This window comes from Xenopus laevis, chromosome 2L (genome assembly GCF_017654675.1).
Source record: "Xenopus laevis strain J_2021 chromosome 2L, Xenopus_laevis_v10.1, whole genome shotgun sequence".
NCBI classification, from domain to species: Eukaryota; Metazoa; Chordata; class Amphibia; order Anura; family Pipidae; genus Xenopus; species Xenopus laevis.
The window spans coordinates 82,050,458-82,078,028 of record NC_054373.1 but is presented as its reverse complement, the minus strand read 5'-3'; the positions used below and the strand labels follow the sequence as shown (position 1 = coordinate 82,078,028).

At 39.4% G+C, this 27,571-nt stretch overlaps 1 protein-coding gene across 5 annotated transcripts in view; it reads right to left on the bottom strand.

Annotated features, from left to right (window-relative positions):
* The window catches only part of usp9x.L (ubiquitin specific peptidase 9 X-linked L homeolog), a 116,713-nt gene extending 91,227 nt beyond the window's left edge, over window positions 1-25,486 (bottom strand). Inside the window, exons 1-7 of one of the 5 annotated variants that reach the window (XM_041582097.1) lie at window positions 24,794-25,486; window positions 13,518-13,765; window positions 8,716-8,864; window positions 7,123-7,202; window positions 6,504-6,616; window positions 2,130-2,348; window positions 430-545 (exon numbers count right to left, since the gene is read on the bottom strand). In XM_041582097.1, coding sequence (XP_041438031.1) covers window positions 430-545; window positions 2,130-2,348; window positions 6,504-6,616; window positions 7,123-7,202; window positions 8,716-8,864; window positions 13,518-13,613 — 773 coding nt within the window. In that variant the 5' untranslated portion in view covers window positions 13,614-13,765; window positions 24,794-25,486. Of the gene's footprint in view, window positions 1-429; window positions 546-2,129; window positions 2,349-6,503; window positions 6,617-7,122; window positions 7,203-8,715; window positions 8,865-13,517; window positions 13,766-23,646; window positions 24,724-24,793 lie in introns of those variants that run through there. The other 4 variants (XM_018246638.2, XM_018246640.2, XM_018246641.2 and 1 more) reach the window with 4 other exon arrangements.
* Window positions 25,487-27,571: the final 2,085 nt, after the last annotated feature.

Here is a 27,571-nt window from a genome sequence, read left to right as displayed (position 1 = left end):
TCCGCATCCGCTAGATGCCAAATGCTATAAAATATATAATAAGGTCCATGACACAAGTACTTTGATCACATACAGCTATTTGTGTTTGTGATCAAACTACCACTAAATGTCCTAGATAATTTCATATTCAATTTGACAGCTGATATTATTGTATTATTCAAAAATACATTTACAGACTTGTAGTGAGTGGGGTGTCAAGACCAAATGTATATTCAGGGGCAAAAAGCAGTTTTATGATATTTTTTGAATAGCTTTGATTTTAGGACTCAGGGTAGTTTGCAACAATTTAAACTAGCTTTAAATATAGTTAGCAGATAATTTATTTCCTGAAATTCTGAATTTCTTATATAATACAAACACAATATACATAATTTATAACGGATTTACAGTTCTGAGTCAAGTATGAATATCTGAAAAAGTAGTTCTTACTTTATAAGCGCTGCAATGATCTGGACATTCAATGCTGAGCCATTCATAAACCTATCGTGCAAGATCTGGAACCCATTTAATGTGCCAAATTTATTGATAAGATCTACTAACCAACCCTGTAACATGAAAAAATAACACAAGAAAATTGAGTTTCATAACCAGATATAGTATATATAATGTAAGCTTTTACTTTAAATATCAGATACACTATACACAAATGGGAACATCACATTTTAAGGACTTTTGCCTGAAAGAAAATTTCATTCAGCATATAAAGTGGAACTGTGCCTTTTCCCCCCCAACCATAAGATGATGCCAGCCAAAGTCTTGTGTCTTTCAGAAATTGTGGAGGGTTCAATGCCCGTGTTTGGTAGAAATAACCAAGGATACTAATATTTGCTCTAGAGCTTATGTTAGCCAGGTACACCTGAGAAAAGGATACCTGTGTGGTCCATTAGAATAAAATAATAGCATAAATTATAACACTCCGTTGCATGTCAAATGTTGCCTAAGGAAAACCTATTGTCTTTTTAAAGGAATTGTTCAATATAAAAATAAAAACTGGGTAAATAGATAGGCTGTGCAAAATAAAAAATGTTTCTGATATAGTTAGTTAGCCAAAAATGGAATGTATAAAGGCTGGAGTGACTGGATGTGTAACATAATAGCCAGAACACTACTTTTCAGCCCTTGAAAAGGGGGGCAAATGGTACATATCTGTTCAGTGAGTTTGCAATTGATCCTCAGCATTCAGCTCAGATTCAAAAGCAACAGATATGACCCATTCAATGTAAACCAAGAAAGCTGAAAAGCAGGAAGTCGTGTTCTGACTATTATGTTACACATCTAAAGCCTTTATACATTACATTTTTGCATAACTAACTATATTAGAAACATTTTTTTATTTTGCACAGCCTATTTACCCAATTTTTATTTTTACACTGAACAATTCCCTTAACATAACAGAACACTTCTTCATGCTTTTCAGCTCTCTTGGTTTCCACTGACTGGTTACCCTGGTGACCAAGCAGTAACCAATCAGCGACTTGAGGGGGGCCACATGGGCAATAACTGTTGCTTTTGAATCTGAGCTGAATGCTGAGGATCAATTGGAACCTCACTGAACAGTTATGTGGCCCCCCTTCAAGTCGCTGACTAACTCGTTAGAGAGCTGAAAAGCAGGAAGTTGGATTCTGGCTATTATATTAGACATCCAGTCACTCCAGCCTTTATACATTACATTTTTGATTACCTAACTAACTATATTAGAAACATTTTTTATTTTGCACAGCCTATTTATCTGGTTTTTATTTTTACACTGAACTGTTCCTTTAAACTTAAAGGTGGATAAATTATATTAAGCTTAATGAAAAGCTAACCAGTGTAGGGTCAGGTATGAATGTGACACATGCATACAATATAAGGCAACCTGCGCTTGTGGCATTTGTCCTTTCCACACAATTTAAGGTTAATTTCGCACTGAGGTGTGTTATTTATTCTTGGTGCCATTTTACATGGTTATTTTTATTTACTCAAGAACAGTTAGTACAGATTATAAACTACTATATTATGATTAACATATACAAATGTTTGCATATTTATTATTCCTTTAGTCGTCAAGAAATAGTGATGTTTTTATCATGCACATTTCATAAAAGTCAGCATTTTCAGTGAGCCAAAATATGAAAAAGATGTGAAACCTTTGGTGAACGTGGATCAGGAGGACGGGCAAAAAGTTCATCTTCTGCCAACTGTACTCCAGCAGGGACTGTCTCTGATGGACGTGTACCATTGTAGATATGGAATTTACAATGAGGATTTAAGGCCATAGCAAGTAGTTCAAGAAGAGGAAACCAATCTTGGGACAGCTTTGCCACACAAAGTTCAACAAGGCGATGAGTGTTATTAATGATACACCTCTGCTCAAAAAATTAAAAGAAAAGAAAAAAAAAATTAGCTTCACTAAAAACAATGAAATGGGCAGTGAATGTGTGTGCAGCCACATATAACAATATAACAATTGGGTACGAAAACGACTTGATAAAACCGCTTATGCCAACATTCATCTGCATATGTATGAATTACCATCCATCAATAGAAGCAAGTCAGGTAGCATCTGTTCAGTTACATTTATCTGCAAAACTGTGGGAAGCAAGGTGGACTTCTACTTCTCAATGCTGAAATGTGATTAGTGCAAACAATGTTCCTTTTGGGGTCAAGAGTAGCAATGAGGATATATTTTCAGAACACCACTGTTCTTCACCGGGCCATCATGAAGAACACTCTTAACCTTCAAGTGCAATCTATACAGATAAACACACATTCATCACATTCTGTAATGACTTTCTCTAGACCGGCCCTCCGGTCAGTGCAGACCACTATGGGGTTAAGTATCCACCTCCAGAGGCTGGACAGAAGAAACAAGATCTTTGGCTCCACCCTCCTCATATACGTCCCTGCTCCTCCTGTTCCCTTCAGTTCTTTTTTTCTGTCCTACTAGGAGGCTAGTATGCTTTTTATTTAATTTTTTTTATTTGATCTTTTTCTTTTTTACAGGTTATTGTTTTATTGTTATATTGTGAGCAGATTAAATTGTTCTCAAGCACCAGAGGATCCCAGCAGCCCAAGAACCATTCTTTAGGACTGGTGGGCTAGAAAGGGAAGGGTAGTTGTGCCCTTGTTAAGCAGTAAAATCTCACAGAGATTACTACTGCCTTTATCAACCAGACTGCAACTACAGCAGTAACATCTCACAGAGATTCATTCTGCCATTATCAGCCAGACCGTAGCTTTAGCTGTAATGTCTTACAGAGCTTAATGCTGCCATCGTAAATGAGGCTGCAGATACAGTAGTCTCACAGAGATGAATACTACTATTTCGGTCAAGCAGCACTCCAAGCAGTACTTACGATAAAAGCCACGTCTGAAGTTACCGCCAGACCACACGTTTGTCTTCGGACACGGAAGCGGAGCACCGCACTTCCGGGTCCGTTGGTGCCAAAAGCCACGTATGACGTACGCGCAATCAGGAGCGATGGGGTACACGTCCGCCAACTTAGTTCTCATACGGAGCGATTTCTAGGCGGCTGGAGTTGGAGAATCAAAGACCTGACATGGTAGCTATTCTAAAATCCGCAGTGATTGCACAGCAAATGGAGCGGATGCATACCAGTTAAGGGGCAGTATTATAGCTTGTAGGCACAGGTATACAGCACAGTACACCACTCCCTAGGACTAGATGTGTGCACACATATCTACAGGGAAAAGAAGGATAGATGGCATGGATCACCATGTCGCATTAAGGGGACAAAGCGCATAAATCATTAAGCACTACCCTATTAGACAGTCAGCTTGTGGCTGAATTAAAGGGCAAATTACAGATATTACTCAGTTTTTTTCTGCCCATACAGATATCCAAATATGAAAACAGACATGGGTTTAGAAAATCTCAGGAAGGAGATGACAAATACCATCACTACACCCAAAACAAAAAAGGCAACGGAGAAAAAAAATCTCACGGGCAATTAAAAAAATGTAGGAGTTGCAAACACACCTTGTGTAAAGGGAAGCAAGGGCTATGCCTAGACTGTGCAGACCCACCAGATTAAGCACCAACTTTGTCACCACACCCAATTACGTTACAACAGGCACAGGGTAGTCCTCAAGACAATGACATACAAGACACTTCTACCTCACTAAAACCTCCTAAAATGGAGGACTTTTTGCACCGGATTAAATCCACAATTCAGACATCCATCAACCAACCTACCGCTCATGCTAAGAAGTGGAGAGCACAAGTGATTTTGGATTCAAATTCCTCTGACTCAAACGAAATCAGTGATCAGGATAGTGATTTAGAACCGGGAGAGCTATCAGTCCGATGACTCAGACAGAGAACACCGTTCAATTGCAGGTCCAGACACAGCCAAACGTCTACTGCGGAAGATGCTAGCCACATTAGAGATTAGGAATGAGACAGCAGCCACTTCTAAGGCTTACCATCAGGCAAGAAACCCAGATCAGAGGGTTCAAATAGACCTTACAATAGACCATGGAGCTCACAAGGGCGCCCATTTTGCTCCTTCCGGAACTCCTCCTTTCGTTCTTCACAATCCAGGGGAGACACAAATAAAGGCAGAGCAGCCTGGTCCAATCAAACTAGACAAAACAGAAAACCAGGCTCTTCAAAAAACACTTCGACCTGACTTACAGAAAGTGCAAAAGGGGTAGGAAGTCGTCTAGAGGAATTTTCCCAAGTTTGGCAAGCTCACATACAGGACAACTGGATACTAATCATTATTGACTTCCTTTCGACAACCTACCACATCACACATTCAAATGCTCGACTATTTCAAAAGATCTAACCAAAAGACGAGCCCTACTAGCCATAGTCAACAAATTGCACAGCAACAACATCATCACACCAGTTCCCGTTCAGGAACACTTCAAGGGGTTCTATTCAAACCTGTTCCTGGTAGCAAAAAAAGAAGGTACCTTCAGACCAGTACTCAATTTGAAAACCCTAAACCAATTTGTGTCAAAACAAAAATTTTGCATGAAATCAGTTCGTTCCGTAATAATGTCCATGATGCATATTTACATGTACCCATCAGAAAAGAATCCCAAAAGTACCTACGATTTTCAACAAACATTATCAGTTCAATCCCTGCCATTCAGCCTTTGCACAGTGCCCAGAGTTTTTACAAAGATACTCCGTCCTCTCATTGCACACCTCAGGTGGTTAGAGATTGCAATCACTCTCTACTTAGACGACCTGCTAATCAGATCCCTGTCATACGAGCAGAATCAGAGGGATACACATTTATGCATCACAACTCTCATCCAACATGGATGGATAGTGAACCACAAAAAAAAAAAAAAAAGTCAACTCACACCAACCCAACGCATCCAATTCTTGGGAATGTGGTTCAACTCCTCCCTCCAGAAAATATTTCTCACAATGGACAAGATTCAGACAGTTACGTATACAGCACAACATGTCTGCCGCCAATCCGCAATATCAGAAGAGCTGTGTCTCAAACTCCTGGGCTACATGGTGGCAGCACTAGAGGCCCTACCATTCGGCAGGTTCCATATGAGAAAGTTTCAGAACCACTTTCTCAGCCATTGGAACAAAGACCATTTCAACCTGACCCAACAAATTCAGATCACAAAACAGGTTAGGAAGTCACTTCAATGGTGGACTCTACCGCACAATCTGGCACAGGGCAAAACATGAATCGTACTCCAGTGGACAGTAGTCACCACAGACACAAATCTGACCGGTTGGGGGGGGGGCGACATTACCTCCCCGTACGTGCCAAAGAGTCTGGTCAAAGGAGGAGTCACGTCTTCCCATAAACGTACTAGAGATCAGGGCAATACGGAATGTCATACTACATTGGTCACAAGAGCTGACAAATCAACCCCTCAGAATTCAGTCCGACAACGCAATAGCGGTGGCCTACCTAAACAAACAAGGGGGCACACGCAGCACCAGAGCAATGCGAGTTGAAAGTTAATTATAATTATGTTCAGATGTTGTGTATATACTTTGGCTCTTTGTCTATTCTCCTTTTCCACCTAACCGAGCGGATAGACACAAACTGAAGGGAACAGGAGGAGCAGGGACTTATATGAGGAGGTAGGAGCCAAAGATCTTGTTTTTTCTGTCCTGCCTCCAGAGGAGGATACTTAACCCCATAGTGGTCTGCACTGACAGTTCGGGCCATCTAGAAAAGGATTTTCAGGTAAGTTAAAAATCCTCATATTGTGCATTCAAAAAAGCAAAACAAAAAGTCATCTGATCCAGTCAGCCAGTCCATTAAAAAGTTGCTAATTTACAGGGTAGTAGCAAAAGCATACCCCTCCCCCCCCAAAAAAAAACTGACCACTTGTTTCCGAAGAAGCCTTATATGAACTACTACCTCTACTTTAGTTGAAATAATTCATACCACTTAATTAAAAATACAAAGTAAACTTACTAAAACTCTTAGTAAATCTTATCAGCATGTAAAAATATTGAACATTTTTAACAGTTCAAAGTCTGAAGCCATTTTATATACAATACTCACATGAATTTCAAACTTCCAGCCACTTACTGCCTCATCAGTAAGAATTTTAGTAAAGGATATTGTTAGTCCATCTCGAAAGAATCGTTGACATGCTTCACTTTTCACATCAAGGCCTAAGTAAGTAAAAGGAAAGCAACAATGAAACACTCCTTTAAAAAACTATACGTAAATATACAGTCCCTACCTTCATCAGTGTCTGGTAGTTAAATTAAAGACAAACAGTTATGAAAAATGACAAATCAAAATTATGAGTAAGTAAATCATTGATCAGATGATGGAAAGCATCCAACCATAAATACATATATTAGATCAAAAAATAATTCTGGGACTATATTGTCAACAAAACAAAGTGCACAAATCGCAAACATATGACTTCTGCCCTAGCTGCACTGTTAAACCCACTGAGATGCATTCAAATTGGTTGCAAAAAAAAAAATTCTAAATAATAGAGGAAAACCGTTGTCAATTTACATCTGTAAAAAACACTACGTTTACCCAGGAGCAGTAACCCATAGCAATCAATAAGAGGTTTACTTTTAAACATGTGGTAGGTATTACAACTCCACAAGAGTCTTAGCTTGCACTTGATATTTTCTGGTTGGTATTGCTACAACCTTACCTTTTTTACTAAGATCAATAGCAGCTTCTAGAAGAACTTCTAATTCACCTTTAGGCAAAACTGGTACAACCCAGCGAGGTCTAGGGCAAGAGTAAAAAAAATATTAAAAGTGCCCACATTGCATATATTTTCAACAAGACATTTTTGTTCCTATTTCACTTTTTATACTGCCCTGAGTATTTGAAAGAGTCCTGGTGGCCACAACATATGCTGGATTTTTATTTTCAAACTTTGTTTATTTTTCTTGTTTTAAGTTTTAATGCAGAGCAGCAGTTATCATTAAAATCTGGCAAGCATGTCAATAGAATAATTGGCCAGATAAACAGAAAAGATCTCTGACACTCCCCTGAAGGTTTCAGCTGCTATAATGGATAGGAGCTCTGTGCTTCAATGCTACAACTGCTCGGATAATGCCAAATGGACCTTAAACTTTGTCTGCTGAAAAACGTAGGTTGAGAATCAACACCTTGCCTGCAGCTGGAACCACTGCATCGGCCTGGGTGCAGGCACAGGTTGCGGATTTTGCCACCAAAATGCAAACTCTTGTGTTCCGGAGCTGAAATCTGCTGCATGTCCCTGTATCCATTCTACATAAGGAGCACTATAAACTGATGCATTTAAGAAGGACAAAACATTTCCTCATGACAGTGTCCCCAGTAGGACTACTTTCTGTAATTTTTATGCCAGAGCATATTGAAAGTTGCACCCTGACAAACTATAATAAAAATATGTAAAAGGGCATAGAACAGATGTATGACCAATATCTCGTAACTATACTTATGGCAAAATAAACAAATGACGAAAGATCATTTCCACTACTAAACTACATTTATGTGTAAAGTAATGCTGTGTAATTTATACAAATCAACTTTGACAAGATGTGAGAAACCATTTTCCTGCATCAGTGCTTAAGCAAAAGCATAAAAATAACATAACCGCAGGAGAAGCTAGGAGGTAAGATTGGATCTCAGTATGAAAATAGAAATCTAACATTTTGCATGTCAACCCAAAAAAATGTTTTTGCCTAATAAAAGAAAATATAGTAATATAGTTCCAAGCATCTTTGCAATATACATTAATTACTATTTTTCTATGGTTTTAAAGTTATTTGAAAATATTATGCTACAGAAAGCAGTGTTTCTGTTGCTTTCTATTCTCTGTCCTGATGGCTCAGACTGTCCAATACAATTTAAGACAGCTGATTTAACAGACCAGTCTTTGCTGGATAACCAAAACTTTTGCAACATTGTTGAAGAAGTAAACAACAAATGCTGCTTTCAATAGCAATTCTTTTTACAAACAACTTTAAAAGCAATGAACATTTTTAGTAAATGTACATTGGAAAGTTGCTTAGTTATGTTTTCTTTTATTAGGCAAATTTTTATTTTGGAGTTGACTTGCCTTTTTAAAATACTACCAACAAAATTATGTAGCAACTTGTGATGAAATCAATCATGAAGTGGTTCAATCTCCACATCAATAAGTGGCAATTAAAAATTCCTACGTACCATGTATCTAAATTCACAGTAAAATATGGATACAGCTAACTGCAGAACAGAGAATTTTTTGCAGGAAAACACATATATTTGTTACCTGTTGATCATGTCATCTAACTTGGCCAAATCAGTGTTAGGAAAAGCAGGCTCCTCATCTTCAAGCTGAGGTGGAGCATCCCCTTCCTGGCCATGCTCATCTGGAGGGCTGACTGGGGAATTTTCATTGGAAGAATCAGGTGAGGAGGTCTACAAACAAACACAAATGTTTTAAAAAAAAAACAAATACCCAGTTGTTTTTATTTCTATATTTTCTGCTGTTACATTAAAGGTCTGGTTTTCATATTCAATATATGCAGTCAACTAGTTCAGTTGTCAGACAAGCAGGGTTATAAACACAAGCAAGCCCTTTATTTAAAACATTGTTGAGACGATTGCTCGATTCAGTTTATAGCTGGAATCCTAGCCAGAAAGCTAGGGCTGAAAACGGAATAATAAATCATAAGTTCTAGCAAACTCGCCACCCTTAACCAAAATAAATAAATAAATAAAAAAATTTAAAAAAAAGAGGCTAACGCTTTTAAAGAATAATTTATGATCTTATTATACCACACTACACGCTGTTACTGGGCATCAACAGATCATTTTTATTCTGACACGTTTCCCTTTAACTTAAAATCAGAACAGTTTTGTTTCTGAAAATACTTTGCAACAATTATCATGATGTATTAAGGAGTGTTTCCCATTATTTAAATTGAAACTCCCCGTCTCCCGGAGGCAATTACGGGCGACTTCGGAAAATTGATTGCTCCGAGTGTCTGCCCCCAGGCGATTTTCATTTTAGCCGGCGGAAGGCAGATTGGTGAGATTAGTCACAAAGAAGAGATTTGTCGCCTGGCGACTAATCTCCCCGAATCAGCCCGTGTGCCCCGACCCTTATAGATATACACTGGACTTTTCTGCGTTGCCTCTGGAAGGCATGGAACTATGCCTACCAATAGATTTCGTTGAAAGTATTTCTGTCCAAAGTCATGTATAGGTAATAGGATTCTTGAGGTGGGTGTTTTTGAATAACACAAAGATAGGCACCATCAATGCCCCCATTGACCTATGCAGCAGGAGTCTCCAAGCACTTATGTGGCAGTTGACTGGAAAAATGATATTCCACTTTTCATGGCAACTATCACCTGACAAAGCCCTGCAATTCAAGGGGTGCTTTTAAGCACTTGGGCTATTAAAAACACAGTACACCTGAATACACCTGTATACTAAATAGATACACTAAATAGATAATTTAATTTCTTGGTAAATATATAATCAAATGGGTGGATGTTTTCTTGGACAAGTATGATATAGCATATTGTGATAATAAAATCAGGAGATATTGGTATATATAGTTTATGTGAGTGTGTGTAAGGTTTGGTGTGAGTGTGGGCACAGTTTCATTTGGAGGGGTTGAACTTGAAGGACTTTTTTTTTTTCAACGCAGCTTAACTATGTAACTAACAAATATTACAATATGAATCATGTTTCGAGAAACATAACTATGATTTATTCTAGGTTCTTGTGTGAAAGTGTGACAGTGTGAGAGTCCCCGAGAGAGTGTGTGCGCGTGGAGAGTGCACAAGGACAGAGAGAGCGTGCATGCGGAGAGAGAGAGAGAGCACGCAAGAGAGAGGCCGCATCTTTTACCATATCAGTGTCCATAACAAATTAGTCATTTAAACAAAGATTACAGAAGATTTATTTAGAGGTATCCAATCAACAGTCAATTGGCCTGGGGGTGGGGTTTAGGCACCAACCAGTATTATAATCTGGCTTGCTCAGAACCTAGGCCAGCACGTCTCTTTCTTTGATGAAAAGCTCACCAGCCCAGACTATTCTAGTTCAGCTGTTATATCAAAGTTCCGACACTACTCTACTGCACATGCGAACAGCCATAAGGGATCACTGAAATAGTATTCCTGGCCGGTCATTTTTCAGCAAAGAGGAGCACTGGTCTGGGATCCAAGGTTGCTAATTATACTCACTGTGGGTCCTTGAAGTGATACTGACACTAAAACAGCACATTTTAAAATATGAATGTACATTAAAAGTTTCCTATAGGTCATGCGGATTGTTTTTTTCTGAGAGCTTTGTTTTTGTAATTGTTGTTGAGGTTCCTAAACCTGACTGTCCCATCTCAGCATGTCAGTTAGTTTCTAATGCCAACGGACTGCTGCTGCACAAATATGGCAGCCCCTCACAGACAAACACAGGGAGTCAGATAGGTTATATAAAAGCTTTGGGCAAATACTTTATGGCAAAATTATAAGAAGCATGCAAAGTCAATTTTATGGTAGAGATTCTGACACCAGAAATGTAACCATTTTTTACATCTAACATAAATAACCATGCATACTGATTAAGCCTTTATTTCTCCTTTATAAACCGCTTATACAGATATTGGATTATAACAGGAAAAAAAACAACATCCAGACAGCTATGAATTACAGAAAGGCCATCTCCCATAGTCTATTTTAAGCGAATAATTCTATTTTTTTCTAAAAAAAAAAATACATTGTTCTTGATGGTAACTAAGCAAAATTAGAGGGGACATTGTGTAGGGACCTGGGGTTTTCCATATAAAGCTTTTTTTCTTTAATCAGGATCACCATACCTTATTAAGGCTAGTGTCACGCAGGGGCTGAAATCAGCCTGCTGAAAATAGTAAGCACACATTCTGATCGCACACAGGGATCCGTTTCTCTCAAAAATATGCAGCTGGAGTCTTCAGCTTGTGTGCTCATAGCACCAATTTTCAGCAAGTGGATTTCGGCCCCTCTACAACGTAAGCCATTAGGTATGGTGATCCAAATTAAAGAAAAATAGCCTTATTTGGAAAACCCTAGGTCCCTACACAATGTTCCTTCTAATTTTGTTTTGGCTATTGTTTTAATGACAAAAAAAAAATTATGGCTTTCGTCATTTCTTAACACACAAACAGGGAAACTGGCATTATCTATACTTGTAAACAATCTGAATACCTATGTACAACCCTCCTGCCTCCGCTTTTTGTTGTGACTGTTATGTTAGCAGGAGTCTATTATGCAAAAGCATTATCCGTACACTGGTAATTAATTCAGTACCTCACCACGCAAAAGCATGTAGCAGTGTCAATTTAATGGTTCCAGTCTAACTCAAGAAATAAAAAACAAGATTCTTTGTGATTAAAATGTATGTTGGGCAAAAGCCCTATTCATTGCACTTATGTTGAACAAGGAGGTATACCTCCACTTTAATTAAAATATGTCACATCAAACAAGCTCAGCGTCCAACTTTCTCTCCAAAGGGTGCTATGCACCTCAGAAAAATCTCTCTCTGGAGCAGGCTGTAATCACATTCTTTCCGCAGCCCAGAGACAATAGCCTTTAAAGGAGAAGTTAACCCTAAAAATATGGCTAAAAATGTCATTTTACATACTGCACCAGCTTAAAGTTTCAGCTTCTCAATAGCAGCAATGATCCAGGACTTCAAACTTTTCACAGTGGGTCACCATCTTGGACAGTGTCTGCAACACTCACATTGTTCAGTGGGCTGTGAGCAGCTATTAAGCTAAGCTTAGGGGTTGTTGCAAATTATCAAGCAGAAAATAAGACTGACTTGTAATATAAACTGAGGCTACAGGGCAGATTATTAAATTATCATGCTAGTTGCACTGGTTTCTGTGCTGCCATGTAGTAATTACTTGTATTAATTACTTTGTCTTTCAAACTGAATGTTGCCAATTATGTATGCTAATTAATTTAATTGGTCACTCTTTATATGGTTTGCACTATGGTCAGTATGTATGCTTGATAAAGGGGGTCATCCCGAAACGTTGCACAAGAAATAAAAGCAAGGGGACACCCTGCATTTCACTTGCCTCGAGTGCCAGAGTTTTTCTCATTCTACTATATATTGGGGGTTGCCGTACCTCTACCCTGTGCACCAGGCGTTCTCTGGGAAGCTATTAGAGTGTGCTCTGCTTCACCTTGTTCCTGTTAATTACTAATAAGCCTTATGTTGTGACATTTGTATTCTATGTGTACTGTATATTTTGATAAGCTCGGAAACTGACAGCAGCACAAAGAATGTGTTGGCAGTGAATCAGCAAAAGAAGATTGGGAGCTACTGGGGCATCTTCAGAGGCACAGATCTTTACTGTAAAGGTCTCCATGGACAAAAAGAGTTTTCTTTGGTGGATGACCGATTTTAGCGAAATCCAACCAATCCGTCAAATTATCGTGAAGTTAGTGGGAATCGAACGATTTTTCGTCCGACATCTGTCAGAAAATTGATCGGCCAGGTTAAAAAAAATGTTATCGGTCCCAGTGCAATCTATCTATGTTTGCAGGGCCAAGCAGGCATCTACTCTCAGTTTTCCTGGCAATATCGCCTGAAACGGTCTTTTAAGTTGATGGACAAATCCGGACATTTAAACGATCGTTTCGAGATAATCGTGGTCTCGCGATAACGAAAAGATCTTTCAAAAATCTTTACATCTATGGCCAGCTTAAACGGCTGTGGTTGCCTTGGGCTGGTATACTGTAGAAGCCCAAAACAATGTACAACATTTCTAGCCTAGGGATTCTGGGTAGAATTCTTAGGGCAGTGCTACAATCTGAGCATGCTCATGAACTTTGCATGTTATAGTCACTGTTATAGTCATTGTATGGTCTCCCTCAGTGAAAGAAACCATTCATTTGACAAAGTAAGGGATTATTTCTTTTTTTTTTTTTTTTTTTAAACCTGCAGTTTTTTTTTTTGGTTTTTTTTACAAAAAAACATATGTAATTTGATAAAACATGTTTAGATTGTACTGGTCAGATTGTTGATACGTGTGCGATTTTGGCTGTGATAGGTGACTAAATGGATACATACCTGATTCTGCTGGAGTGGAGGTTGGGACTGTCCATCAGGTGCTTGGCCCTGGCTTTCATTCCCTCCTACTGGAGAGCCACGGGTCGTGGCTGTCATACTCGACACAGGGCAGATCTTTGCAATTTTGTCTGTTTATGTAGCTGTAGCAAGTAAAGAAATTATAGTCCTCTTAATGCTGAGCCAGCATAAGTTTTTCTTACGAAGCTCCACCTCAAGCATAAAGTTTTTTGCAGAGACCATTGCATAACCTGTGGGAAGAAAAAATATTTTGTAACCATATGCATAAGTAAAGCATCAATGAAATAATACAAAATAATAATTACATGATGGATACAAGATATGCAACTGGAAAATATTTTGTATGTTAAAATGCATAGTACTTTTTTCCCCTGAATACATTTTTGATTAACCATTTTGGTTTAAAATGCTGACAAATATGATTAATATCCAGGAAAGCAGAGACTGCAGGTAGAATAAAAATGTATTAATTAATTTAAGAACTTTAACTGTCTTCATTGACAGGCCGTTGTTCAGTAAATAAAAAAATAAAACTTTTAATCTATGGGACATTTACACCAAATATATAATTTAAGTGCTCTCTTTACCTTCCATGGTTGATGGATCCACCCTTCTACTGCATAGAATAGTGTAACACTTTGGCATTTTTTACATGCGTGTTAAAGGAAAACTATACCCCCCCCAGCAAAGATATTGCATAAAACAGTTCATATGTAAATCTCTGCTTCATGTAAATAAACCATTTTCATAATAATAATATACTTTTCTAATAGTATGTGCCATTGGGTAATCATAAATAGAAAATTGCCCCCTGGGATCGTACGATTCACTGTGCACACAAACATACCAAACAAACCATACTTGTTAGGTCACATGAGCCAATTAACAGACAGAGTTCTGTCTTTTACTTCCACACTTTTTCCTGTTATAGTATTTCTGCATAAAGGCTGGAGTGACTGGGTGTGTAACATAATAAACAGAACACTACTTCCTGCTTTTCAGCTCTCTTGGTTTACACTGACTGGTTACACTGGTTACCAGGCAGTAACCAGAGAGTTGAGGGGGCCCACATGAGTCATACCTGTTGCTTTTGAATCTGAGCTGAATGCTGAGGATCATTTGCAAAATCACTGAACAGAAATGTACCATGTGCCCCCCCCCCCTTCAAGTCGCTGACTAGCTCAGAGTTAGAGAGCTGAAAAGCAGGAGGTAGTGTTCTGGCTATTATGTTAGACATCCAGTCACTCCAGGCTTTATACATTACATTTCTGGCTAACTAACTATATTAATAACATTTTTTATTTGCACAGTTTTTATTCACACTGAACTGCTCCTTTAAATATAAAACTGGAATGCAATTAGATGGGAGTCAAAGCTTTTCACTACAGCTCTGGCAAAGTTAAAGGGGTGTTTAGTATGTTATAGAATGGCTAATTCTAAGCAACCTTTCAATTAGCTTTAATTTTTTCTTATTTATAGCTTTTTAATGATTTGCTTTCTTCAAACTCTTCCCAGCTTTCAAATGGGGGGGGGGGTCACTGATCCCTTCTCTGTTCTGTTCTCTGGTTCTGACCTTTACAACTATGTAGCTGAAGTCCATTCTTATCCCTGGTCAGTTAATCAGCGGGCTCCCACTACATTATTTCTGAAATTACAGTGAAAGGGGTGGTTCACCTTTAAAGAGATACTGACATCGAAATTAAACTTTTTTACATCTATCATAATATTTTTCAAAAATTTGAAGTATAAAATCTTCGGTTTTTCAGTCTAGCTGCTCAGTGATCCAGTTGCAGATCAGCTAATGTATCTATGCAGAACAGTGAAGCACTCCCGGAGCTGCTTCAGAAAGACATAAGAAGTTCATAAATTAAACTTCAATATTAGAAAAACAGTCACAAATAGAAAATAGTAAGTGAATGAAAAAAGTCTTTATTTCGGGTGAACAGCTGGTTTCTGAACCGAAAATTTTTTGTGAACAACACTTTTAAATGTGCGGAAACAGTCTGATTACTTAAAAAAAACAAAAAAAAAACACACACACAACTGCCCATCTGAGTAATGGGATTGCATCTTTCTACAGTATCAAAGGGCAACAGAGCAGAACATTGCTGAAAAGAACTAACAATATATGTAAGGGTTTCAAGGATAGACCATTTTCCTGTAAATTGATTGCTTTTCCTAGCTGGGTATATGCTTGCCTACCCTACCAATGACATTGCATAGTATTTTAAGTATTCAAGAACTTGTCAGCAGTACAAGGCAGAGTGCTTTATTAGAACACTTTATCTTCTATTACTTTAAAGATTTAACATCAACATTCCTGAGGAATGCTAGACCCCTCTTACAGGATAACGCTCCAGTGTTGCTTTTGTAACATTGTTCTCCGATACACAACCTATGTTATGTATGACTTATTGTTAACAGATTGTAAATCATATTAAACTGTCCATACATACAATCTGCAGCTGACCTTGCACGTAAATGCTACATTTAAGTTGAAAGGAACAGTTCAGTGTGTAAATAAAAATTGCGTAAATAGATAGGCTGTGCAAAATAAAAAAGGTTTCTAATAATAGTTAGTTAGGCAAAAATGTAATGTATAAAGGCTGCAGTGACTGGATGTCTAACATTATAGCCAGAATCCAACTTCCTGCTTTTCAGCTCTATTACTCTGAGTTAGTCATCGACTTGAAGTGGGGCCACATGGGACATAACTGCTCAGTGAGTTAGCAATTGATCCTCAGCATTCAGCTCAGATTCAAAAGCAACAGATATGACCCATGTGGCCCCCCTTCAAGTCACTGATTGGTTACTGCCTGGTAACCAGAGTAACCAGTCAGTGTAAACCAAGAGAGCTGAAAAGTAGGAAGTAGTGTTCTGGCTATTATGTTACATATCCAGTCACTCCAGCCATTATATGTTACATTTTTGGCTAACTATATGAGAAACCTTTTTTAGAACTATTTACCCAGTTTTTATTTTTACACTGAACAATTCCTTGAAGTTTAAAAACTAGAGGAATGCAAGGTTGGTCATTAGTAGGAAAGAGGACATGTATATTTCAGGAAATTCCAGACCCACACATCATAAATACATACACATTAGTAATTCAGTGACAAGCTTAAAAACCACAGGGTGAGTGGGGTTAGACCTACATATTACCCACCACACAGCAGGTTAAGGACTAATTATGCCAGTGCACCCCCTCTGCTGAAATCATAGCCCAGCTCATGAACATTTAATGCTTCCTGGCCACACTCTCTTATAAACTTGTGCCTGCCCCCTTTAGAGACATCAGACTGGATTGGTTGGGTGTGTGTACATAAAGCATGTTTGTGCACCGTGCGGATCTTGTTTTAGGTTGGTTACAGGAGGATTTGGGTAGGCATGGGTTAATAAATAGTTGACCCACACTACACTTATACAATACACACACACACGTTGTGAATATAGGAAATCAATGGTTCAATTTTTTAAGGCAATACAGCTACTCACAAGAGACCAGACAAATCCCCCATTCATTTAACAGTCAAGCTGAGTTACTGTAAGGCAGTGATTCCCAATTAGTGGCTCATATGAAACATTTTGCTCACCAACCCCTTGGATGTTGCTCCCAGTGGCCTCAAAGCAGGTGCTTACTTTTGAATTCCAGGCTTGGAGGCAAGTTTTAGTTGCATAAAAATGTATACTGCCAAACAGAGCCTCCTGTAGGCTGCCAGTCCACATAGGGGCTACCAAATGGCCAATCACAGACCATATTTGGCATCCCCAGGGACTTTATGAATGTTTATATTCTTCTCAAACTTTATTTACATTTGAATCTGGCTCATGGGTAAAAAAGGGTTGGGGCCACAGCGGTAAGGATATCTACAGAGCACACTTTAATAGCCCATTGGCATAACATGTTTGGAACTCCAAAACAAGGTAATCTGAAAGAGTTGAAGAGTGCATAAGGGTCTTGACACAAGTGCTTTGTCAATATCGGGCAAATGGCAAAGTGCACAATTCAACAAAAATCAGATATAACCACAGGCCAAATAAGGCACTCCTCAACACTGGCTAATACACTCAAAGCATAATCTATTCAGAATTATGTTTGCCCTTGTCCTTCCATTTCATCTCCATCAATTAAGGAGACCTTCAAAACAAGTCAATTTAGTGTATAACTAGAATGTATGTTGTTTTGCCCCTTCCGTTGTATTTATGAACAGTAAACCTCAATTGTCAATTTGCTGCCCTGTTCTCCAGTTCAGTCAAATCTCTCTGCAATTAGACAACATCCTGCATAGAACTTATAGTTCTGCTCAATTTATTATCATCCATAAAAACAGACAGTACATACAATGCCAATCGCAAGGCAAGTTATAAAATAAAAATAAGGTACTTCAAAGGACAAAGCAAACTTGCCGTCACTGTTATAAGTAGCCATAATAAAGCAATTGAATGTGGGGTAAGGAGGGTTTATTTACAGTGAAACAGATGATCTTTCAATAGCAGTATTCAAATGCAACTATAAATTGCACATAACGTACCCAAAGGTTCAGGCGGTTGTGAGGGAACAAAACAGAGACCATTACTAAAGGTGGCCATAGCCTTGATAATTACGATCTTTCTTGGAAAAGATCTTTCCAAAAAAGATTGTTTGCTGAATCGTCAGATACACAGGTAGAAACAATAGAATTCTACCTGTATCTGATGATTCAGTACTAACAATGACTGATGTTTGGGTGCCTTCAAAATCACCTATCCAGCCTCGACAAGCCGCCCGATATCAAAGTCTTCTGCCGACATCGGTCGGCTCTTTTCCCACCTTACACGCACCAAGTTCTGTAATATATCTGTGCGTCTATGGCCACCTTAAACAGCGTTTTCTGATTAAGTGAATGAGTATATGTGTAAATACATTAAAGACTGTGTCCTACTCTGAAGGTTTCTTGGGAAGTTTGTCTTTGTGGTTTGTGCTCAACCCTGGCACCCTGTCTGGGGTTCTTTAAGAAGGGTCCCTAATTAAAAAAAAAAAAGCAATACGTTTCTTATACTTCACTAAATTCTCATTTAGTTTCTTAAGCCAATGTAGAGACTTGTCTTGAGGCACACTGAATTCCTGTGTTAAATAATATTTTGCCAGTCTACCCTCACTTTTGCTTTTAAATTAGGTTAATTATTTTATCATTTATCCCTGTTGTCATGTCATGTTCTACAGGTATGAGGCCTGCGATCCACAATTCTCAGGAGCTGGGGGGTTTTGCATAAGGGGTCCTGTCATAATTTGGATTGCTACACCTTAAATGGGCAATTCACCTCGGAGTTAACTTTTGGTATGATGTAGAGACCGATATTGAGACAATTTGCAGAGTTATTTAGCAGCTCTCCATTTTGCGATTCCAGCAATCTGTACCTATAGCAACCAATCAGTGATTAGCTTTTTGAAGCCAGCTGCAAGTAGAACAATGAATGCAGCAATTTGATTGGTTGCCGTGGGTTACTGCCCATGGGCAAATTTGCTCAGTGTTGATAAATGACCCCCATTGACTGCAAACGGGCTTTGGTGGACTTGATGGCTCAGAAGTAAAGCATTTGGAGCCCAATTCTTTGTTAAAGGAACAGTTCAGTGTGAAAATAAAAGCTGTGTAAATAGATAGGCTGTGCAAAATAAAAAATGTTTGCAATACAGTTGGCTAGGCAAAAATGTAATATATAAAGGCTGGAGTGAACAGATGTCTAATAAACCACATGGTACATATCTTTTCAGTGAGTTTCCAATTGATCCTCAGCATTCAGCTCAGATTTAAAAGCAACAGATATGACCCATGTGCCCCCACCCCTCAACTCACTGATTGGTTACTGCCTGGTAACCAGTCAGTGTAAATCAAGAGAGCTGAAAAGTAGGAAGTAGTGTTCTGGCTATTATGTTAGACATCCAGTCACTCCAGCCATTATACATTACATTTTTGCCTAACTATATTAAAAAAAAATTTTTATTTTGCACAGCCTATTTGCCCAGTTTTTATTTTTACACTGTACAATTCCTTTAAACTTTAATTTCATTCAAGGTTTCAGATTTTTTTCAGGTTTTTTGTAAACTCATTCAAATACTAATCCTATAAATACTACAAAAATAAAGTGCAAATTTGGTGCATTGCTACTATAGATTGTTTTTAACCTATAAATTTGTTTGGACAGGGTGTCCTAGTGATGAATCAAATCCTACTTTTTGAGGTTCAGCCTAACCCAAAATACCTCACACAGGATTCAGCCAAATCCCGAACTGAATACTTTCCTGGTCGTAAACAGGTGATAAGAAGGAAAGAATTGATGCGTGTGTGCTTCACTGGACTACAGAATATTTTTGGTGCTTATAATTATAACAATAATTAAGAGTCTAAAAGCTATTTGTGCATATATTGTTGATGTGCAGGGTGTTTGCTTCAGAAAGACCATTTACCTTAAAACATTACATTTTTTGGTGTTACTGTGCCTTTAATTGTGAAGGTTAAAGGAGAACCTCCCCCACTAATAGAAACCCCTACTCAGTACCCTACAGAGTCCGCCTCCCCTGCCCCCCCCAATTGATGACAACATCTATAGGTGCCAAGTAAGCGCATGTTATCACCCATGCAGCGGGGGGAGCAGGGAGGGGCACTATGTAGGGTACTGGGTAGGGGGATTTATCAGTGTTCCTTAGTGTATTCGTGTTTTGTAGTGTATTCGTTTTCCAGCTGTACTGATCTACTCAATACAGAGGTAATCCCAAACAACTGCATAATTTCAAATGGTCAGGTAGGTCTATGTTACAGAGTAACAAAGCTACTATGTAGGAGTCTTTCTAAAAGCAAGCGGTTTGGTCTTTTTGACTTTAACCACAATATGAATATAATATGATGGAATAACAAATACATAAATTAGCCACTATACAAAGTACAGATTTGTGTGTGTCCTAATACATTTGTCTAATACAGGAAGCATGCAAGTAATTCATTCTAATCCAATTAATACTACAAATCACTTGTTGAGGATAAAAAGACAACTACATAAAGTTATGGTTAAATGAGTGGGCCATTTTGCCAAATGGTACGTAAAGAACAAGGAAGTCAAACTATACAGGTCTACAAAGAAACTAAGCAAAATTGCACAAGGCTTTTGGAATACAGGTCACCAGAATTATATTGGTGATCCAACCGGAACATTTTTCACTTTATGTTTACAAAATTTTTCTAGCTCAGCTTCCAGAATCTGCCTTGTATATAAAAGCCATTGTTCCTTTCCTTTTTCCAAAATCCTTTCTATGGCACAACATGGAGTTTTTGTTTTCCACCAATGCATAGTAGTATTTGACATGCTGACGAACAACACAGGTTAACGAACACTGCCAGCAAATGGAAAACACCAAAAATAGCCTCTGATCTCAGACTGTGAACCAAAAAATGCTATATTATGCATCTGTATAATTCAATGCCTTAGGGTAAGGTCACATTGGGAGGTTCGGGGAAATTGAGTGGCCTGGCGACTAATAGCCTCTTCTTTGGGACTACTAACCTCCCCGAACGGCTTCCCCCTGTCTTCTGCTTGCTAGAATGAAAAATCGCCTGTGGCATGGCAGACGAACATCACAAGTCAACTAACACTGCCAACAAATGGAAAACACCAAAAATAGCCAATGATCTCGGACTGTGAACCAACAAATGCTATATTGTGCATCTGTGTAGTTCAATTCCTGTCATGTAAAGCTCACTATGCATTTCAAATCTAAAGTCTTTTTGGATCAACATAAGAACAAGATCATATCCCCAAGTATCTAAGACGTGTGTATGTTGCAAGAGCTTTAGGCATTATTCATATTCTAATTGCATTTAGGACCAATGCTGCAGTATTAAATATCTGTAAATCTTCTCTACTGTGGGCGACCAATCTCCATGAAGTGCCTTCCAACTAGCAGGAAGGCATACGTGTCACTTGTGAGGAAACTTCAGACAACCTAAGCGACACTTATGCCATCCCACCGGCGATTCACATTCTTGCCAGTGAGAAGGCATTTTGGGGAGATTAGCCGTCCGCAGTAGCTAAGATTTATCGCAGGCGACAATCTTCCCATATGCCACAACTCTTAGCCACAATGTTTACATTTAGAAAGCCCAGCATCCACATGACTAGAAACTAACAATGGTAATGGGCTGGAGTACAAGCCATCAACATGGTGTGTGCCACACCAAAGATCAGGGAGGATGACGACAGAAGGTGTATTGCCTTTTTAAAACACATGAAACAAACAATGTCAAATTGATAAAAGATTTGAAATGCAGGTGATAAAGTGTTGTCTAATTTAGTGGCTAATGATTTTGAATGGTTCTAAAAAAAATAGATTCAGATATTTGAAGTGATTTTAAATGGTTCTAATAAACACAGCTTCAGATATTTGAAGTTCATGTTGGTTACAGCAAACATACATTTATAGGGTTCACACATAAGTAAACCTAAATCTGGGTTCATAAACTATAGTGGGGCTTAAACTACTGTAACGTGGAGCCTGAAGGCAAGTTGGGATGACAGAATGACTAATTCAATTGCATTTTTTAAAAATACAGGTATGGGATGCCTGATCCGGAAACCCATTATCCAGAATCTCCAAATATTGGGAAGGCACCTCCCATAAACTCCATTTAAGCAAATAATGCTATTTTTTGTCTGTATTAATAAAACATGGTCCTAACGAAGCGAACGATCCATATTGGTGGCAAAAAAATCCTACTGGATTTATTTAAAGGATACTTTTTTTGTAGACTTACTTTTTGTATGGTGATGCAAATTATGGAAAGCCCCCTATCCAGAACACCCCAGGTCCCAAGCATTCTGAATAACAGATCACATACTTGTATCTCAATCTTGTTATAAAATAAGAGGGAGACTGAACAAATGCTTTTCTACAAACAGAGGTGTGAACCCACATCTAGAAAGCACTTAACCTAGGAGATATTTTATTATTATTTTATTATTTATTATTAACATGTATTTATATAGCGCCAACATATTGCGTAGCACTGTAAAGTAAATGCGATTATACAACTTAACATGAATTCTATACATAGAACATATGGAGTTACATACATCACAATCAATACTGGTACAAAAGGTGAGGAAGGCCCTATACAGAAAGAGCTTACACTCTAAAGGGAAGGGAGTAATACACAAGGTGTGGGAGAGGGCAAGATCGAATTAAGTGGGTGAGAAATGTGGTACTGTATGTGGTGTTGTGTTTGGTAGTTAAGCAGAGTGAGGGTAGGCTTCTCGGAAGAAGTGCGTTTTCAGAGATTTCGTGAAAGCAGAAAGGTTGGGAGAAAGTCGGACAGACCATGGAAGAGAGTTCCAGAGGAGGGGGTGCAGCCCTTGCAAAGTCTTGAATGTGAGCATGTGAGGACGTAATGAGAGAAGAGTTGAGTAGCAGGTCAGTAGAGGAGTGTAGTAAGCGGTTGGGTGAGTATATAGAGATGAGTTCTGAGATGTAGGTAAATGAAAGACCAATGAACAAAAACAACAACCTGAGCTATAAGTAACCTCTTCAGGATTATGTACAGGTATGGGATCTGTTAACCCAGAAACCCATTATCCTGAAAGTTCAGAATTTCTGGAAAGCCATCTCCCATAGACTAAAACAATTCTAAAAATAATTTTCCATTTTCTCTGTAATAATAAAACAGTACCATGTACAAAATCCCAACTAAGACATAATTAATCATGATAAGCGGCAAAACAATCCTTTTGGGGTTATTTACTGTTTAAATAGTTTTTTTTGTAGGCAAGGTATGGAGATTCAAATTACGGAGAGACCCCTTATCTAGAAGATACTTGAGGTTTTCCAGATGACAGATCATATCCCTACATCCCAACCTGAGGGTCTTAATGAACAAGTTAGAGAAATAAAAATGATTCTATATCAAAACTGGAGATATTTCCTTTATACAAGCCCTTATCCAAAAACTACAAGATAAAAGTCTGAGGTTTAAAACAGATTTACTCTCTTCCTTATTCTTAAACAGTTTTACTGCAGTGACAAACCTAACCATGTAAAGAATTCAGCAGCCCTTCCTACACTAGGCCCAATATGGAATTTACTTACATTTCCAGCAGCTTCCGTCTTTATTTTAGGGCATGTTGGCTTTAATGTGGCAAAGTGAACAGGTGGGGGAGAGGGGGGCGTCGGGTATTTGTAACAAGCACTGTTAGGTTATTCGTGTAAGGTGAAGTAGCGAAGGAATTTAAATAAATTAGGCAGAGGCCTAGAATTGCAGGCAGGGCCTACATGTCTCTCGCCTTTCCCCACCCACCCCTCAAAATCACTCCACCTCAATAATGGCGCTTGGCCGTAAGCAGAAGAGAAGACAGAAAGGGGAGGAGGCAAGAGGGCAAAGGGAGGGAGAGAAATACAAATGGAAATGCTCGGTTACATAGAGGAGAATGTAAGGGTTATGGAGGTCAGAGGTGGGTGGCTCCAGTCTCCTCAATACGGCTGAGGACAAGCACGGGTTAATGTAGAAAAGGGAAACAAATGGGGGCAGAACGGGCAAAAAGGAGGAAGAGTTCGGGCAGCAATAGCCTCTAGAGGAGGAGGAGAGAGGAAGAGGAGGAGTGCTAGATCATTCTCAGTCAGCCCCAGACAGGATGGGGGGAGTGCAGAGACGTCAGCCATTTTCCTTTACAGTTTCATATTATATCAAAAAGGGAGGAAAATACAAGGGTGGAGGCAAATTATATACTTATTATCAGTTCATTCATGTTACATGACTAAACCCAGACATAAGGCCTACGCAGCTGCCAGGAGCAATATGTAATGGAGAGATAACAGTCCGCGTTGCCATAAAGTAACTGGCTAGTTGCTGCTGGGGACGGTAATGTTACGTGGATAATGCGTTCGGGCCACTACAGGGATCACTCTCCTACAATGCAACGTTGTCATTTTAGGCTAGCGCTCCCGCCCAACTACAACTCCCAGAAGCCCTGCTAAAGCTCTATGGTGCAACATTGCCTCGCTATGGGAACGTTACAGGAAAATTTGCGCATGTGTTAAATAAATCACATACTAAGACGGCCAAACTGCTGTAAGTTGGGGGGAACCCCCCTCCCCTAGTTAATCCTCAAAATCAAAAAAAATAAAATTCCTCCGGGCCAGGTAACCAACAAGCAATTAAATAGAATGTCAGAAGAACGGGTACAAGGTGCACTGTAAAAATGGTTTCATATGTTGCCACTGACGGCCATTTACTCACCGCAAACTAGTGAGCTATCCTCCCCCGCTGGAGATAAAAAAGAGCCGGCCTTTTGGTCATAACAGAAGTGCAAATAAGAAGGGGGCAAACCACATACATTTAGAGGTACACGCACCTTCCCAATAATAATCCCATTAAGTCATACACAGAGGGAATGTGTGGAGGAAAGCTATGCGGAACGGTGCGGTCGGGCGGACTCTGCTTTCCTGGTTTATTTTTTTTTTTTTTTCTAGCTTCCTTTATGTCCTCCCCCACAACTTCATATGCATGAAAACTTCTTCACGTCGCCTCCCGCGCCTGTTTTTTTTTCACCCTCTCTAGGACTGTCCAGTTATCTTGTTATCCGCCACTTCAATGGCTTGTCAGTGGTTGAAGCTTTATGCTCTCGACAGTATGACTCGGTAATGATTTCCCATATGCACACATAAATATTCCCTTCTTTCAGTCTCGTAATGTCTCTCTTTAGCCGGTGGTGCGTTTCTCCTGCGTCATGAACAGAAGCAGCAGCTACAGCTGAGCGCCTCCTCCTCTTCCACCATCATCGCCGGCAACCACCTCCTCTTCCTCCTCATGGCCGGACATACAATGCATTGCACCCACTGTCACACTCACTCTTACTGTATGTCATGAGCCTATAACAGCTCTTATGGTTTTGCCAGAACAGCGTACGAAAATGTGGAGAGTTGGGTCACAACTGTTGTTTCTTCCAAATACGCACGGAAACGTTTAGATATTTGTATACTTGTTAAGTCTATGCTTGTGCGCTGATAAGATAGTGTTTTATTGAATACTCCTATTGCTGGATACTAGGCACTTTTAGGTGCTTGACACTTACTGCAGTGCCGTAAATTGTGTCTGTTGATGATCAGCTGAAACAAGTGGTCTCTTTGAAAGACCCCAGTTTATACCCACCTAGCTGTTGGTAACAATTTTGTCACCCTAGACTCCCATCACTATATGCCATTACCCCAGTTTTTGTAATTTCCCTGTATTCGTTAGATGTGCTTATGCGCAGTAAGTAGAGTTGCCACTTTTGTTAGCGCCTAAACCCCAACAAAGGGGGTGGGCCGGATAGCATTGGGGGTGGGGCAGTGGTGACATAAGAGGCAGACACATTGAAGTAGGTGGAGTTATGATGCTAGGGTGGGGTTATTGCATCATTAAGGCCCCCCATACACAGACCGATAAAAGCTAAACGTGCTAGACCCCAAACCACTTCAACCTTGGCATACTGTTTATACAAAAGTACTCCAAAGACACTCACATGCACTTGAGTGTCACTGGCGCAAATCTCGCTTAGAATCAGACTTTGGAGCTACGAATCTGCCCTACGCTCCTATCACACCGGCCTTTCCCAAGCCAAACATAAATACTTTACTTCACTCATTAACTTACTTTCTAAAAAAAAAACAGCACAACTTTTCTCCACCTTTAACACTCTTCTTTCCCCACCCCTCCATGCCCATCTGTCACTGCTCAAGATATTGCCAAAACACTTCAAAAACAAAATTGACACTTAGAAGTGATATTACACTACTCAACACCCCTAGACTTCTATCACCCTCCCTCGACACTCCCCAGTCTCACCTGTGTTCCTTCACCCCTGTCACTGATGAGGAAGTCTCAAAACTGTTGGCCTCCTCTCACCTTACACCTGCCCGCTTGATCCTATTCCTTCAACACTTCTCCACAATGCCAATCCCCATCTAACCAAAGCCTTAACGCATCTATTTAATCTCTCGCTCTCTATGGGAACCTTTCCTTCTCAACTAAAACATGCTCCTGTCACCCCCATTCTGAAAAAACCCTCTCTTGATCCATCCAATCTTGATAACCTCCGGCCTTTCTCTCTGCTACCTTTCATCTCTAAACTACTTGAGCGCCTAGTCTACAACAGACTAACTTCATTCCTCTCTGACAATAACCTGCTGGACCCCCTACAATCTGGTTTTAAGCAACAACACTCCACTGAAACTGCCCTAACCCGACTAACTAATGACCTTTTAACTGCTAAAGCCAACAATCACTTCTCACTACTAATACTACTTGATCTCTCTGCTGCATTTGACACTGTAGACCGTCTTCTTCTTCTCTGGTCCCTCCATTCACTTGGCCTTCGTGACATGGCCCTGTCCTGGTTCTCTTCTTACCTCACTAATCTTTCCTTTAGTGTCTCCTACAATGGAGTAGCATCTTCTCCCCTTCCTCTTTCTGTTGGGGTTCCTCAAGGCTCTGTCCTGGACCCCTTATTATTCTCCCTCTATACTTCCTTCCTCGGCAAACTAATCAACTCGTATGGTTTCCACTACCACCTCTATGCTGATGACACTCAGATCTATATCTCCTCTCCTGATCTCAACCCAGAACTCCTAACTTGGGTCTCCTCCTGCCTGTCTGCTGTCTCTACTTGGATGTTGCAACGCTACCTTAAATTAAACCTCTCTAAAACAGAAGTGGTTCTTTTCCCTCCAACTAACACCATTAACATACCGGAAGTATCCATCATAGCTAACAATTCCACTATCACCCCATCTCCCCAGGCCCGGTGCCTTGGGGTTATCCTAGATTCTGCCCTGTCCTTCACTCCTCATATCCAGTCACTTATTAATTCTTGTCACTTCCACCTAAGGAACATATGCAAAATACGATCATTTATCACCCAAGATGCTGCCAAAATTCTTATTCACTCTCTTGTCATATCACGTCTAGACTACTGTAACTCTCTTTTAATTGGCCTTCCCCTCCAGAGACTGTCACCTCTACAGTCCATAATGAATA